General features: G+C 37.7%; 1 protein-coding gene across 1 annotated transcript; it reads left to right on the plus strand.

Annotated features, from left to right (window-relative positions):
* The first annotated feature begins 2872 nt into the window (after positions 1 to 2872).
* LOC149786008 (receptor-type tyrosine-protein phosphatase O-like) lies at positions 2873 to 17904 on the plus strand. Its single transcript, XM_089976299.1, has 8 exons — positions 2873 to 3016; positions 3414 to 3490; positions 4041 to 4175; positions 5912 to 6034; positions 6625 to 6776; positions 10838 to 10973; positions 15382 to 15457; positions 17707 to 17904. Exons 1-8 carry the CDS (start codon positions 2971 to 2973, stop codon positions 17760 to 17762), a joined length of 801 nt encoding a protein of 266 aa, XP_089832425.1. The 5' UTR covers positions 2873 to 2970; the 3' UTR covers positions 17763 to 17904.
* Positions 17905 to 18408: the final 504 nt, after the last annotated feature.

Consider the following 18408-nt stretch of genomic DNA (forward strand, 5'->3'; position numbering starts at 1 on the left):
ACGGATGACACCGTTTCGGTCACCGTAGCTTTTTTGGAGGAAGATTTGAAGAAATTCGAAGGTAGGCAGCTCAGGAACTGCCCCTTTAACTCACAGTTCAGCTCACACAGGCGTTTCGAACCAATCAGCCAATGCAGGAGGACGATAAGCTGACGAAGGTCAAAGGATCTTTTTAGTCAAATGTGTAATATGGATCCCAGGACAATTCCGGGAGACAACGGTATGTCTAAGCTATGAGGCAACCATACAGAGGCTGTAAGAAACCAGGTTTCTCCATCTTCAAGCCTCCTAAGTCTAGATATTACCTACCCTTTTACCGCCACCAAACAGCCTACCTGAGGCGACCCACTCCTGCAATTGCAGGCTCAATGGATCACTTTACACCCTTGCAACGATTGGGTGATCCAGGTCAATTGGGAGGGGCTTTCGGTTTCATTTATATCACCCATTCCTCTTTCATCCTCCCTACTTTTCGTATAGTCAGATCGTGAGAAAGGTGTCATTCTACAACAGTAGATACTGTCACTCATCGACAATCAACAAGTGGAGATGGTGCAAAGACGACAATCGCCGGGGTCTTATTCTATGCTCTTTCTTATTCAGAAGGCGAACGGCAAGTTTAGGCCTATCTTTCGACCTGAGTTTTCTTAACCAATTCATTTTGCCACCGAAATTCAAGATGGGGACCCCAAGATCAATCCGTCTCTTTACCTACGGGAAAAGTATTCAGTCAGTCCCCATCTGACCGGCGCCTATTTTCACGCCTCTATCAACTCAGCTTCACGGAAATGTCTCCATTTTGCTTACCGAGACGCAGCTTATCAGTTCAAAGTCCAACCCTTTGGCCTAAGTATCAACCTTTTGGTTTTTACCAAGGTTATGGATGGCGTCGTCACCCAATTCTAATCGACTTTGTCTACAAAGACGGCATCGTACCTTAACGACATCGTCCAGAAAAGTTCTATTCTACTTCAACGCAGAAACGATCTTCTCTCACTTTTAGATCATCTAGGCTTTCTAGTGAACTGGTAAAAGTCCAAACTCCGTCCATCACAGCTTTTTGTCCATCTGGATATGGAGTTTATCACCAACCTAAATCTGGTACGGCTTCCTTGTATTCGTCTAATCAGAACTGTCGAACACGCCAAGTCAGCTTGCAACAGCACTTAGATTTCAACGAGAGCGATCTTGTAGCTCCTCTGATTATTTCAAGCGGAAGCCGTCTTTTTATGCGCCCCTTGCAAATAACGTTGCTAACACAATGGCACCCATTTTCAAGCCCCCTCGATCAAACCGTCATGCTCACATCCGAGATACGATAATCCCTGCATCAGTGGTGCTACCCAGGTTGGCTGACTGGGGTTCTCGCTGGGAAATGTACACAAGGAAACAGATGGCCCAATAACGGTACATACAAATAGAAACAGTTGGCCCCAATTACAATCAACGGCTACCGCTCTATGATATCGGACAAATTCCGGCATCATGGAAAAAGGGATATTTGGCATGATAAAGATATATCGAATCTTTAAGCCAATCGCCCAAAATCCTTCACCCTGTTTCCAAAATAGAATCTGTCAAGTCAAATTAATCTGAGCCTTTAGCCCAAACTTCGCTAATGCTACTGTCATACAAAACATGTTTCCTAATAGCTTTAGCTGCAACAGGGAAGGTATGCGAGTTACATGTCCTTCCTTTCCCCACCGTACTACCTTCAGTTCATATCAGAAGGTTCGGTCGTCCTATTGACACAATCAAGCGTTGTAGCCGAAAATAGGCTATCTTCTGTCGGCAATCAAACAGTTCTCATTCGCTCGCTCTCCTACGTAGACAGGTCGACAGTAGAGGCCACGCAAGATATGTTCGCGCACTCAAGCACTATACGAAACGAACAGAGACAAATCGTGGCGAAAGCTGGAAAACAGGATATTACCCCTCAAACCCTTGCTTCGTAACTGAAATGGGTTATACGCTCGGCGTACTAGAAGTTCTCACAAGATTAGAGTCGCCTCATGCAGATATACCATTATGTATTACCATTTCAAACGTTATGCTGTATATGTAGATACATAATGAAAAGAATCATTGGCAAACAGTCTCGACATATAGTGGAACTAATTTCTTCAGAAAGATCATTAATATATCAAACCCAACCGTTACCTTAAACAGGTTCACGTGGATCAACTGTACTGATACGTGTATTGTCTCATAAAGAAAAATTTTCATTCCTTTCTTATCTACAAGATAAGTAATCTTAAAATCAACTTAATACATTGCCAGAGATGCCATGTTAGTGTACTTTAGCAAATGCGCCTTGTCTTATATCTAACTACCTACCTACCTATTTACCTAACTATATGACATGCAGAAGACATACATACACATACCTACCTACCTACTTGGAGCCCGGAGTGGCCGAGTTGTCTAAAACGCTCACCGTTACGGCCATCTCTCCTCTGTCTGCATGGGTTCGAATCTCGAATTCGGCCAATGTGGGTATGGGAGAATGCTTGCCAGTAACTTCTCGTGGATCTGTGGTTCTTACCTGGATTTTCCTAGGTTCTTCCTCCACCATTAAAACCGGCCGTCATTTATAGCCTATCGTGTGCTGAAAGGTGGCGTTAAACTCTACAACAGCAACAACCTACCTACCTACCTACTTATACGCACACACACACACACATACATACGTACATACATACATACATACATACATACAACCCAGGGTAGAACCACCGACCCATGAGAAGCTACTGGCAGGCTTTCCCACGTACCCATGCTAGCCGAGCCTTGGACTCGAACTCACGCAGACAGAGGTGAGATGGCAGTGATCCGGAACGTTGAGCGCTTTAGACCATTAGGCCACTCGGGGCCCCATATATATTAAATGGATTTCATTGTCTGAGAACAATTATATTGTTTAAGGAACTCAAAGATGTAGAGCCTAAGCATTCGACCGAAGCGGCACAAATGCAGGCCTGCAGGTCCAAGAATCGATACACCAATATTTTGGCCTGTAAGCATATTTTTATTTTCCTGAACCTATAATTTCCATCCAAATGAATATTTCACTCATGTTTGCAATTCAAATATGTTTAAATATCTAAATTTGTTAACTTCCTAGAATCAACAATGTATTGAAGATTTCAGCGCTGTATCATTTTCTTTTAGTAAGACTAAAATCCATGCTGTATATAAATTTGGATTTACTTGTCCGTTTTGAGTCAATTTCTTTGATTCTTGTGTTTATTTTTCTCTTGTTTATTTTTTCTTTTTCAATTTTGTCTAACCGTCGAAGGCGTACTATCATGTACTTCCCAAATGTAAGTTGGTAATAATCTCTACTATTTTTTTTATTAAAAATTTGCATATATCATGGCCTCGTTTTATTAATGAATTTTTTTTTGTTCCAGTTGACCACTCAAGGGTTAAATTGCTACCAATCGAGGATGAGCCAGGTTCGGACTATATAAATGCAAACTACATTCAGGTGAAGAATTATTTAATCTTGTAATAAAATTTTGTGTTTCACCCTGTCAAAATGTGCCTACTAAGTACATGAATAACTTTTTTTATTGCATTTTTTTAATTAACATTCATTCAGCTATCAAAAAAATAGTGGTTTGCTCCAAGCCAATGGACGGCTGTCTCGGACGGACAAATTTGAATTGAGAAGAAATATTTTATGAAAGACAGGTTGGAAAATTAAGAATATATATGTATAAAGTATGCTATGTATAGGGTCTAGAAGGAAAGTCAGCACAATGCTGCAGTGGGGTACCGGCTGAAAGTTAATTTCTAAAATGAAACGATAAAGAAGAACACAAAAAAACTCTTCAGAAAGATAAAATCTTCCAATAAACATAAATATCTAACAGGCAAGTGTATCAAAACTTCTAGCGATATTGCACGTAATGTCTTTCTTGACTGTTATAAATTTGGTTTCTGATACTCATATTAGTAAGATAATCGATTGCTTAATATTGCAACTCTGTTAAGCAATGTGTTAGTTCAAGACGCATCAAAAATGTATATTGCAGGGTCTAAACGGTAAGAGGGAGTACATAGCGACCCAGGGACCTCTGCCGGCGACAAATAATGATTTCTGGAGGATGGTGTGGGAACAGGAAGCGGTCATTATCGTTATGCTCACCAAATGCATGGAAAATGGAAAGGTTTGATGCTTGTTGTAGTTTGTGTCTAAAATCATATTTCAAATAATAAAAAAGAGCTTTCGTTTGCATTTTTCAATAGTGTTTTTTGTGATGTGGTTGTGGGGAGGACATGCTGAATATGTACTTACATGCAACACTACCTCACTAACCTCCCCACCTCTACCTCTATGTTCATGACCATTTAGAATTTTAGTACAAACCAGTTGTTGTTTTCATACACTTACCAAAAGATGTCGTCTTAAGTGCTTGAATATTTTGTGATACACATTATCAAGAGTTGTATAAACTACGATTGACATCAACATCAAGAGAGGAGGCAAAGACATCGTTTATAAAAAAAAAATACAAGAAAAAAACAGGGACTCGTTTTTTTCCATTAAAATCAACAAAACCAAGCTATGAGGACAACAATTAATGCAACATTTGAAGTATTGTGTCTGAGTCATTTCTTACTTTCCATTGATGTTTTGTATTTAGATGTTACACTTGCTTCTATCTAAATCCATTAGCTGTTTTCCATCCATGTTTATTCGGGGACGGTGGAGGAGGGGGGAGGATGAGCGCATGGCCGATTGGAATTCGACCGCTTGTGCGTGGGAGCTATATGATGGGTGCTAGTAATAACGGCGAAGGTTCGAATCCTGCTTGTGACTAACTAGAAATCTCTAACATGTTTGGTTCATTCTGTTTGATTATATTGGTATCATACTATATAAATCCTTTTTAAATTCATGCATTCAAAAACATACAAACTGTGATCTAGAGATAATCGCTTTTCCCCCGTTAATTATGTGGGTGTCAATTTGTAATTATAATCTCAGGTACATGACATGCTTTTTTAAATAGATAATCAGTAATTTTGTGCATTATGCTGATGGTAAATTTGTGCTTTCCATGAGACACGAGGCAGCAATGCCAGGTATCCGAAGGTCATCAATAACTAACATAAAAGCAAATAACACTCTAGTATCTCACTTTGGGTCTCGATGGTGGTCGACAAAGACTTCAGCAGCATTTAAAGATTTTGTGGAAACCGTCGACTTTTTTGTGGTACTACTTGTATGTATTTGTTTACCACTGTAATCAGACGACATGGCACTTAACATAAACCTTTCTTAGTAGATTGAAACCTTAATCAATCATATTCTAAAAATTCAGGGAAACTTGGATGAAAATTGTTAAAGGTATGACTATCTAAAATTATTATTATTATTATTATTATTATTATTATTATTATTATTGCCCGTCCTAGGACGGGAATAAAAAAGGGGAGTAAAAGTAAAACTGGGATGAACGAGTTTATATATGACCCCCACGTCATAACACTTGACTCGACTCAACTCTTACTCAAATGCATTCTGACCAATGAAGAAGCTGCGATTGTACATTTCGAAAGTTCTCCATGCCTGGAGTAATAGTTGATGGTCGAAATGCTAACCATAGCTCTGTGAGAGAAGGGTCTGAAATCACCAACAATGACAAAGTGTATGTGTGCTTATGTGTCATCGATGGTATACTTCAACGGATTATTGGAATTATCGATGTGTTCACATTTAAAGAAAAGATAGACAAATGCGGCGACCAATCGATTTCAGTTATACGGAGTATAATTGTAAAACTTCTTTAATATACATTGTTCGTCTGTTTAAACAAACTAATAAACACATCTAGAAATAATAGGGTATTTTATAATATGAGATAAAATGCTTTTTTGCATTCATGAAAATTCTTTACAGGTAAAATGTGACAAATACTGGCCGGATGTCAAAGAACCTGTATACTACGGTGAACTAGTTGTTAACGTCACTTCAGAATCTTTCATCCACGATTACGTCATACGAGTCATTGAAATAACGCTGGTAACTATATAGTTTTAATGTTAAATCCGTACATGCCATATACCCAGTGTATATTTCATCAATTCATCATTCTGAAGTCATTACATTCATTACATGCAACCTTCCACACGTCCGTCCATCCGCACCTCGTGTTCGTCTTACAACGATTGAATGGAAAAAATAATAAAACTTTTCTTTTCATCCATCTTTACTTGACGTTTTGTCGAATATCATCACATCAAGGTTATTTGTACCCTTTCTACAATGTAAATTAGATACAACCTTCAGATAATTTTTATAAATATATTGCTATTGTTTTATGATTTTGTCGCCATATCCGCCAACGACCTTGGCTAAGAATTCTCTCTCTCTCTCTCTCTCTCTCTCTCTCTCTCTCTCTCTACACTTATTAATTGTTAATTATTCTTTTAATTGAAATTCCCATTCAATCCAATAATTATATCGCTAATATGTCCACCAAAATCGTACATTTTACGACAAAGTAACCCGAAATATTTATTCATTTTCATATGTAAAGATATAATGATGTTAAAACATGTGCAAGATACATTTTAGCTCGTAGTCTTTTAAGTATATGTGCATTTAATTAGGATAATGACAAAAGGAAAGTGTTCCACTTTTCCTATCTGAACTGGCCTGACATGGGTTGTCCGAAAGATCCGACTTCACTCATAAACTTTGTGACCACTGTGAGAAAGTACGTGAAACCAAACTTAAGGTCTCCAGTTATAGTCCATTGCAGGTATGTTCTCTTCTGTATAGACTTCATCCAATTTACATACATGCATATATAAATAAATGTATAAATGCATACATACATACATACATACATACATACATAAATACATGCATACATAAACGCACACACGCACGCACGCACGCGCACATATACATACATACATACATACATACATACATACATACATATCGGGAAAATGCTATCCCTGGATCCTACGTTATCTTGTAGATTAAAATTTAATATATACTGAGAAAGAACATTAACGTGCATTTTAGGGAATTTTTAATTCATTCTCGACAGAGCTTCAACCCAAGTCGCTGGTTAAGACAATAACTGCCTTGGCTGCACGCACCATCCCCCTATACGCTCTCGACTATGAACACATTCCCGAATAAAAAAAGAACATAGTCGTGCGTAACACTAACGCCCGCATGACGATACAGAAACTAACTTTCATCTAATACACAGACAATGATAGAAATTGAGGCATGTAGAAATTACTATAGGCAGGTAAAGTATATACCAGACAGAGCGGACAGTGCTAACCATATAGGTAATATTCGTTCTCAATATATAATTGATTAGCTGTTGTCATTACATACGGTATAAAATATTTTGATAAATGTTCCTTCCTAAGTTGCAGCTAAATAAATAAGTACAATGTCCTTTTTTAGTACGTTTTCCCGATATAGGGCAAAACAGCAATGGATGAAAGAATTAGAACCTCTATAGCATGGTATTATAGAATCCGCGACAAATTTCTGTATTCAGCAGTCCTATGTCACGAGATGAGCCATACTATTGTATGACGGCGGCTGTCTCCTCAGAAGCAGTGTCATAAACGGGATTTGAGATTTCCGTTACTGATTACGGTTAACTCCTTCTGTACCCCCGACTTGTTCATATGTACCGCGATAAATATCCGTGGGTGACAAAACAAGGGGTACGAAAGGGAGGCTAGCTTGAGAACCCCCGTGATACCCTCTCGCGACAACTCAAGGCCGCCGAAGGTGTATGCGACCGTTTACTTGATTTTTCAGCATGCAGATCAATTGCCTGTTTCGATTCTGTCTCCGCACTACCGCCCAGGTTCTGTACCCATTTCCGCCAACACGATCTCGAACTATTTTGTGGCAATGGTCACCTGGGAGAGTTTACCAACCGTAATGAGGCTGCTTTCGGGAACCTAGAGAATTTCCATCTTTTGTGAAATTATTATTTTTCAGCGCCACAGACCCGTCGTTTGCTATGGATGAATTTCTGACATTGTACCTCCGATAGGCATCGTGTCATAATTCCATCAACACCAGACCGAACTGTGATCGCGGAAGCGGTTATGCCAATATCGTTTGTATTTCGCGAATACAGCGGTCGTATTTTGGTTGTTGTTTGTTTTTCGTTTTTTTAAATAGGTTTTCGCATCCGTATCTTTTTTTGGTGGTCTATCACATTTCTTCAAATAATAATGTTACCCCTAAGTATAATTGTTCGACAGGCAGACCTTGTCCAAATGGAGCGCGGCCGGGTGAAACAGGCACACTCACGTGTAACCATGTATTTTTCTTTACTGGTAAAATTGACATACTGGGTGGGGTCGCATGAAGATGTCATCGGCGCTATAAAAATCTAAGGTTTGCCTCGAGGTAATCGGCGTAATCGGCTCCAACTTTATGGAACATCATGGACGAGTCAGCAGACATCGCGTAAATGTCGCTTTATCTGCCGAATCCGTCGGGGCAAAGTCGATGTATTCCAAAAATGCTTCAATTTTCTTTCAGTCGATGACATAGTGTGCACTGTTGAACAAGGTCATAATGACGTTGTTGACAAATCCATCCTTGGTACCGTCAGGGTAATCGCTACCTTCAGCTTGTATAAGTTTTCCATCGATTTCTTAACGGCATGCACCCGAAAAATACCAAAACTTCTCCTTCACTTGTAATTATATTCAATTGCATTGATCAGGGACCCCAGCTGAATGCGGATGATACTGAAAATCTCGGATGATTCTATCTACCGACACAGGCACGTCAATATCATGTGCGGTATCGGGTGCATCTCGGAAATTTTTCCATTATAAAACTTCACAAATAATCGGTTTCATCTCATACCTTTTGCGTCCCGCCCACAGTAGTAATCCCCTTTCCATTGCCAGATTTTCGACCATCGAACCAGTATTAGCTTGTGCAACTCAGTCAGACGTTGTTCAGCAGCTTCATTCGTGACTTTACTAACCAGCGCAGCCACTGTTGCCTTGACGATTGTGCTAAATCGCTTTTAGTATGCCGCACCAATTTTTTATGTCGATCTCGAATTGACAAAACCGCCTGCTCTCCCGTATTTTACAACTGAGTATCGACTTTATGGGTTTGTGTATCTGCACTTCAATAGCTGTACACAGAATTTCCCTCTGTCTCTTCGGGATGAGTATCATTTCCCGTTAATGCATTTATGTGCATACGTGTAAACACCATTGGTGTTCCATATATTATATGCTAAAGCCATCTCTCTAATTAAATTGTTCTTGACCATGATCACGAAGATCTTCATTGTCCGTGTCGTCTCCGTTGTCTTCGTTAAATATTTCGCTGCCTTCGCTGGATGTTTCACAATCGTCAAGATCGTTAACATCGCTTGCTCCCACTGGTCACTCGGCTAACGTTAACGATTTGAAGTATTATTGCACGACGTTACACAAAGATTTTACATGATTTTTGCTGTATTCTTCGTTATGTTTTCGTTGTGTTCACTCCATCGCGCTCCCTAAGCTGGTCAATTTATTAAGTGCATAGGAGACGTATTTGAAAAACTGTACATCATTTTGTATCCCTTCGATGAACCGATTTGGCACATTTAAGCTATACAATGATTTGACTTGGACATTACCATGTGGAATATTGATTAAATAAACGTCAGACGATATCTCCTGTCTCCGGTCAGATAGATGTATGTCGCAGTGGTAGAGGATCTGTACATCCAGCTCTCTCTCTCTCTCTCTCTCTCTCTCTCTCTCTCTGTGTGTGTGTGTGTGTGTGTGTAAAAAGATAAAGAGAAAGAAAGAAAGAGCATTTTTTAAAACTTAATTTAAGAAATAACATCAAAGTTAGGCATTAAACACTGATTGTATTTAACTTGCTGACCTATATGTCAACAATGATAGAGATATTTTGCTGGAACAAATTCCGCAAAACATAATTCTTGCAGTATATGAATATGTCCCAGAAAATAAAGAAATGCAGTATTTCCAGGCAACTATGGGTTGGACTGTTTGAAATCTGCTCTTCCAAGTTTTTCTTCATCTGAAAAAATGTTGGAAGTTTCCCTTAAACATTAAAAAGTTTTCAAGAAGTTGCCCAATTTCCATGGTAATAATATCAGTAACTATAGACATAGATAATGTCGTTACTTCCCAGCCTGATTTCAACATGGGCCAAAATCTGCAACAAAATAATATTGCACAGCACTGTCAACGCGCACGTACAAATGACGTGTTAATTAGAAATTTCGAAGAAAAAGGATTATGAACACGTGAACAGCCGAACATAATTGACCACATTTCATCCTGATATATATATGTTGTAACATTTTTCAAAAAAAAAGAAAAAATCCAAAATGATGGAGAAAGATGCGCATTGGGGTCAATTGTGAAGAGGACTGCTGTCATCATGCAGTGAATCATTTAGACACTATTTCCTCGTGTAAGAACAGTTATACCGTGCGTTGCGTGTGTGTCTGTTTTTGTCTGGAGGAAGGGAATTTAATGGCTATTGGCAGAGACAAATCTTTGCGCTAAAGAGCTCTCGCTTTCCCGACCAGAACCCTTTTCTTCGCCTCACCCTACACTACATTTGGTATCCCACTTGCTCATAGCGTTTATCTAATAATTACTGCATAATTTATTGTCGATTTCTGAAACGATGCATAAAGAAACTCTGGTTACTGCCAAATATAATGTTTACCAATTTTAGACCTCTCTATCAAAACTCTGCTATCAATAAGATTCTCGGGGAAACTTTTGGTTTTGTCCTGTTTTATTTTTTATTTATGTTGTCTTTGTTTTTCAGTGCCGGCGTGGGACGCACTGGCACATACATTGCAATAGATTACCTGATGCAGTTTGTCGAGAATCATGGCGAAATAGACATCTTTCACCTGGTGTATCAGCTGAGGGACCAGCGATGCAATATGGTGCAAACAGAGGTACGTGTTACAGAAAAATACCTGCAAAATATAATAATAAATAGTTGAAACGTGAGACAAATGTTACATACTTAAGTTAATTAAGCACCATCCCGGTCATGTTTTATGCAGAAGCAGACTGAACAAAATTTCTGAACATGACAAGCAAACTATTTTGCATCTGTTTTACAATGTATTAGTCAAATATGTCTATTGTTTTGTTATATCTCCTTCATATAAAAATATGACAAGTTTTCAAAACAGAAACTGAGCCATCTCATTTCTAGCAACAATGTGTGCACTTAATGTCCTACTGCATTATATCTTAAAATGGATAATTTGTTTTGAAAAGAAATATATATATATATATATATATATATATATATATATATATATATATATATATATATATATATATATATATATATATATATAATGAGGACTTTGTATAGCGCCTAATCTTTAGAAGCTCTAAGTGTTTTACAACTTTAGACAACACCTATAAGATAAGAAATATAATAATATTATTACATTAACAAACAACATGAAATTAGAAAAACATTATAAAAAAGCATGCTGAGAATATTTCAGGTAGGAAACATTATTAGGTCTTTAAGTTTTTTTCTTGCTGTCGAAATAAGTGAGTTTTGAGAGCCTTCTTGAATGTGATCACTGTGTCTTCGTGTCTAAGTTCAGTGGGCAATTCATTCCATGTTGCTGGGCCCTGGTATACAAAAGAACGCTGTCCATATGACTTTGTTTTCATACTTGGAATAATGAATATACGATTGTCAGAAGAGGAGCGTAAGTATCTTGCTAGTGTGTACACATGAGTGAGGTCCGATAGCTATATTGGACTAGAGTCAGACAGTGAAATGTAGCACAGAGAACAAATTTTGTGTTTGATTCTGGATCAAATGGATAGCCAGTATAGGGTACAGAGCAGCGGGGAGGTGTGCTATGATCGTGGTACTCTAAGTATGATCCGAGCAGCTGTGTTTTGAACTTTTTGAAGTTTCTGGAGTAGATATTGAGATGAACCAGACAGAACTGAATTACAATAGTCCAGTCTTGAAAGTACTAATGAACACACAAGAGTTTTAGTGGCATCAACTGAAAGATATTTGCGAATTGAGCTCATGCGTCTCAGCTTAAGATATGCATCCTTGCATATGTTCATGACATGTTGGTGCAATGTGAGAGTACTATCCAGAGTAACACCTCGGTTTCGTATTGATTGTGTGAATTTAATGTTGGCGTTGCTGATATGTATTGTTTTAGGTAAAGGATGTGAATGAGAAAGTATTTGTGTTGTGATCAGAATGGCCTCAGTTTTATCATCATTCATCTGCAGCTTGTTACAAGTCATCCATGATTTCACATCAGAAATGCACCTGTCTACACCTTGGATGGTAGCATCAACTTCAATTGGGTGGCTAGATTTGTATATTTGCGTGTCATCAGCGTACAATTGATGAGACACTGGATGACGGTGTATGACACTTGAGAGCGACTGAGTGTACAGAATGAAGAGAACAGGTCCGAGAACAGACCCCTGTGGAACACAACAACATAGATCAACTGGATTGGAGTGTATTCCATTTGCAGATACAACTTGTGCCCTGTTGGCCAAGTAGGACTTGAACCACAGTAAGGCTGTATCATGAATGCCAAATACATGCTAGAGACGGTGAAGTAATATATCATGGTCTATTTTGTCAAATGCTGCAGACAAATCAAGGAGGGTGAGGACTGTAATCTTTCCGCTATCCAATGCAGAGAGAATGTCATTAACTACTTTTAAAAGAGTAGTTTTAGTACTGTGGCAAGGGCGATATGCAGATTGTACATTGCTAAAAAGACTGTTTGAATTTAGATGAGATGCAAGCTGGGATAGAACAACATTTTCTAAGATTTTTGAAATGAATGGGAAATTAGAAACTGGGCGGTAGTTGGTCTAGTGTTGGTTTCTTCAGCAGAGGCTTTACAATGGCAGTTTTGAAAAATCATGGGAATTCCCCAGATGAGAGAGAGGTATTAATAACATCAGTTAGTGAAGGCAATACTGGATCTAAGCACTCAAGCAGCAGTGATGCTGGAATTGGATCAAGCTCACATGACTTTGGTGTACTCTTCATCACGTATGTACGTACGAAATCCATAGAGACAGGTTCAAATGCTGCTAATGGTTGCCGCTTAAATTCTCTATCCCAACTGTATGGTGACGACGAGTCAATTCAAATTGTGGTGTCAAGCTATTCTCTAATGGTTTGTACTTTGTCACGGAAAAAATTTGCAAACATGTCCGGAAGCTCGACTGGAGAGAAGGTAGTTGGAAGTGGTGTTGATTTGTTCCTTGACATTAGCTTGTTAGTAATATGGAAGAGCTCTTTGCAGCTGGAACTTTCCATGATCTTAGTAGTGTAGTGGGCTGCTTTCGCTGCATGGACTATATTTGTGACATTCTTCTTAGCGACTTCATAGATTTGCTTATGAATAGTGAGTCTGGTGGAAAGCCAGAGCCTATCGGCTTTACGGCGGTCTCTTTTAGCAGTGCGAAGATGGTCCCTAACACTGCTATACCATGGAGAACACTTTTTAACTGATACTCTGTACTTGGTAGCTGGGGCATATTTGTCAAGTAATGAACGCAGACAGTTATCGAGTTGTTCTGCGGTAGGAGGTAAGCAAGTTGTTAGGTTAGCTTGGATGTCGTGCATTAATTTAGTTCTATTTATCATAAGGATGTTTCTCTTAGTAGTAGATAAACGTGGTGGGTTAGGGACTGATACGTCAAGATGGCATAAAATGCAGAGGTAATCTGATGCAAGGTCATGGGATACCAGGGAGGACCGTAGAATGTTATCATCAGATCTATGAAGAATCCAGTCTAAAATGTGACCATGTTTATGGGTGGGTTGTTTAAATGACTGTTTGAGGTTGAAAACATTAATGGAATCTAGGAGTTTTGATGTGTATTTGAGTTTGTTGGACAGTCAAAGTGAAAGTTGAAATCTCCAAGAACAATTAGGTTGCCACCTATCAAATTTCCATAGTCCAGGAGATTCGGAAACTACTCCAAAAAGAGAGAGTCAGCCAGCTTGTTTTTTCTACTAAGAGGAGGGCGGTATAGGCAGAAAAAATGTACTGACCTTTGCTCCAGTGTGAGTGTGGTTTGGACCAGTTCAAACGATGTGTGGTCGACATTGAATGTTGTAGTGTAGTTCAGACGTTTTATCATGGAGTTCTTTGTGATGACAGCAATTCCACCTCCGCGAGAATTACGGGGGAACGACTTGATGGAGTAACCAGTGGGTGTTAGATCCGCACACTTGGGCTCATCGCCTGATGTTTTTAGCCATGTTTCTGTGAAGAATAATATGTCAACATCTTGGTCGTTGATAAAATTAACTATTTCTGTGCGTTTTTCCGGTGGTCCTACTGACTGGGCATTGAATAATGCAATGCACAGAGGTATTTCTCGGATAGTTGACACAAAGGTTGACGAATTAACTGGAATTTGAATAAGGTTATCTAAATTAACGGTCGAAATGTTTTTTAATGGTTGTGTCGAAATAAGGGAATTCTTCTTCCTGTTCTACGCCGGCCAGCTTTGAAACAACGTTTCTTTTGTCGCTTCTGTTTACATTTAGGTAATGATGAATATAGTCCCAGTTCGTTTAGTCTAGAGCACAATGTAGTGTGGAGAGCCAAGGAGTGAACATTTAAAGCAATTAATGAGGGTCCATCGTAGCATAAACGGGTTAACAGGAGAGTATCACGTGATGGCGGTTTGTTCAAAATCAGTGGAGCAAGACAGCTGAGAAAAATTCTAACTATTCTTGTTTCCAAAACAAGGAGATGAAGAAACACATACGAATTTAACAGCTAATACATAATGAACACAATAACGAAGATGAAAACAGGCAACAAGCACAAATATCGTGAAAACGGCACTAAAAAACGGAACAGCTGCTTCAAGCCGATTGAACGATAGCGGCCATCTTGTTCTTGCATCTTTTGTACAATGTGTATATATACATATTAATGTGCTCCTAAATCACGAACTATAACACTAAATTCAGGACATGTAAAACGTATTTCAATCATAGTGGGAGAGAGAGGCCACTTCTTTTATATCAATTTATCTAAATCTTCATATTATAGGAACGATTAAAACCAACTAGTGATTGAATTATATAATTATATATTTATAAATATAACAAATATATCAACACTTGCAATATTTTAAGAATTTCTTCTCATCATAATTTCAATTTGTAATTTTAGTGAATGTATTTTACGGACTTCCTCTATCTTATTCCCCAGAATCGTATTCAAAATTATATGAAATATTTCTTTCGTTTCATTAATTAATTAGACAGGCTACATTGTCTTTTGATGTTCTTATACCCATTTTCTCTTGCAGGATCAGTATGTCTTCATTCATGACAGCATTGTTCATTTTCTTGCTGAAGATGATGATGAAGACGAAGATAATCACGGTAAGCGTTGAACATTCCTACCACATGTATTTGTATATAGACACGATCAAAATCTGCTGTCACATAATGATCATTTCACCTATCCTTGCAATCCAACAGCATAAATTGTTATGGATCAGTAGATTTTAGTGTATACCACAGTGGAAAGAGGGGACACAGATTCCCCTTCCCCTACGATTTCGCCTCTGAAATATGTTTTGGCCTTCATCCGTAAAACTTAATATCTGACCACTATATCTTTACCCCATACCCGCATCTCCGCCCTGGTTTATTGCTGTAAGTTGTTGGATGCACGTTATACACAGATGCTCAGTTTTGTCTCGCAGTGTATCCCAGTTCGTCACATGATCTGTACACTTTATCTATAGTGTGTGCAGTCTGATATTTGTATAGTACATGCTAACATATCACTCTTTGTGATTAACATTGGCTAAAATGACCACATGAAATTCTTGCTCAATATGCTATTTACTGATTGGCTGCGATGGTGGGAAAATTTTTCTGACCCTCCTTCTGGTACGTTTTATTTTTGCTATTACTATCAATTTGGCTATCATTTTTAAAAAATATTGCCAAAAGAGAATTGGGGGGATAATGGTCAAGTCTGTCTGAATATGGCCAATTTTACCCCACTGTGGCTCGTTACGCCATGTGTATCATATCATGCACTGAAAAATGGCGTTAAATCCCAAAAACAACAACAACACAAATGGAACTAACGGTATTGGTCAATTAATAGCGAGCGTGGAAAGAGGGGTGGACGGCATACCTGTAACATGGAGTCAACCCTATATACAAGCGTGTTTTAAATGTTAACTTAGAGTAGTAAATAAATTCATCTCTGTTCACAGAAGAATGTGATCATAAACCGGTCTTCCAAAAGACAGAACTTGATCAAAAAACAGTTTTGTACGCAGTAAATTAAATAGCTCAAACGAGTTAATGTTCCTTATGTGATGCAATTCCGACTCCAAATAAAATTGGTCTTTGTCAACTATGGTCTACTGTTCCAAATCAAATAATGCAAACATCTTGTTATGAATACATTACAGCAAATCTGGAATTTTTCATCCAGTGATCATCCTTTCAAAAGCTGGACATTATTCAAATCTTTTCATAAATTCAATATTAAATCCTTACCCACTACAACTTACAAAATGTGAAAGCTTCTCCCAAATATTTGTACAGCTTGACATTAATGTATGCTATTTTTTTCGATACGATTCCTACTTACTTATCATAAACGACGAATTTTATCTTTCATAGATTAAATATTCACGATAATATTTGCATTGTTAGCATGGCGTTACCTCTTTATAACACTGTTCATGGCAGCCATAATGGTGATATACGTTTTAAGTGAGGTCGCCGAAACGTTACGTAAATTCGAGCAAAGATAAGTCACGTTAGTTCCACAAAAATTAAGGTTTTGCATTATAATTTATTTTAATTAACCAAGGACTGAAATTAAGCTAAATAATTTAATTAGCGAATAAAGAAACAAAACTGAACCAAATCAATGACATTCATGGCCATATTTGAGTAATAAGAGGGGCAATGGTGTGTTAAGGGAATTTTAAAAGAGGAACAACTTTATAAATGTTCCATAACTGATTAACCAACTAGGTGATTTGCACAAGTAGCTGCCTCTACTGAAATTCAGATTTTTTCTTTATTCCTAAAATTATTTATTCGCGTAAAACAAGTTTTATCAAGCAATCTATGTTTCTTGACGTTGAACATTTCTGACGCATAGTTTCCCAAATTCATACAATATTTACAGTCTTTACAGAACCTCCCATAGGCCACACTGTATGAGAGGAGTAATTGGTGTTGCACGTCTACGTCCATTGCGTTGGTCTGCACATTGCGACTCTCAATTACGCTCAGTTACCTTTAAAAGACATATTAAGAAACCTAGTTCAACATTTTGAATATGCATCTTTCTTCCATCAGAATTTAACAAATGAAAGGTTCGTGTTTGACTTTTAAAGTGTCTTTCTCATCACAAATTTAATTTTTATTTAATGACGATTGAAAGACTGTCAATTGCATGTTAATTTGATACGAGTCTTTTCTTCTGACCGATACTGAGTTATGGACTCTGTTCAACTGCACAATGACAAGAGGAAGTGGGGTGGGGGCCCTTTCGTATGGAAGCATTCCTAGTTTTTATTGCCTTTTTACTCATTGTACTTCTAGGGTTATTAAAATGACAATTAGTTATTATATACATTTTAATTTTTCAGATCTCAGCCCAGATGGTGAGAACATCTATGAAAATACTGGATTCATCAAGGATTAAAGGAGAGAATGTCATTGTCAACAGCCATGGACGGAAATGATAAGTTTCGAATTCCTACCTGAAGTGTTAATGACAACGAATAGTGTATTAATATCAATATCTCTTGCACATAAGCTTTGCTTCATGTTACACATATTATGAACTTTACAGATTTAATTATAATTGTATTGTAAAAAGAATATTTGATACACGATACGTATAAAAATGTATTGATGATATCACCTGCATAATATAGTGTCACCTTAGCAAGGAACAAACACAACAAACATTTTAAACATTCACAACAGTAGTTACAATGTATTAATGTTTTCTGTTGTTAGGCTGCTCTCGGGGGGGGGGGGTTCTATTCTGCTAAACAGAAGCAACGGCCATTCCAAAGAGATCGTGCATATAAAATGCACGTTTAATCTACCAGCAACCAAACAGACATTCAATTCAAACATATGTTAAATTGTATTTAGCTATTTATATAAATGTATAATCATATGTAATTTAACAAAATATAAATTTACATTCATTCGTAATTGTATAGATTTTCTGTTTGTAATCATATGTATTACACAATATAAAATGCATAATCATCTCTAATAATACAAAACATACATTAATAATCAAATGTAATTGTATAAGTTTTCAATTTATAATC

This window comes from Sinohyriopsis cumingii, chromosome 12 (assembly GCF_028554795.1).
Source record: "Sinohyriopsis cumingii isolate HCF-2022 chromosome 12, ASM2855479v2, whole genome shotgun sequence".
In the NCBI taxonomy this organism is placed as follows: Eukaryota; Metazoa; Mollusca; class Bivalvia; order Unionida; family Unionidae; genus Sinohyriopsis; species Sinohyriopsis cumingii.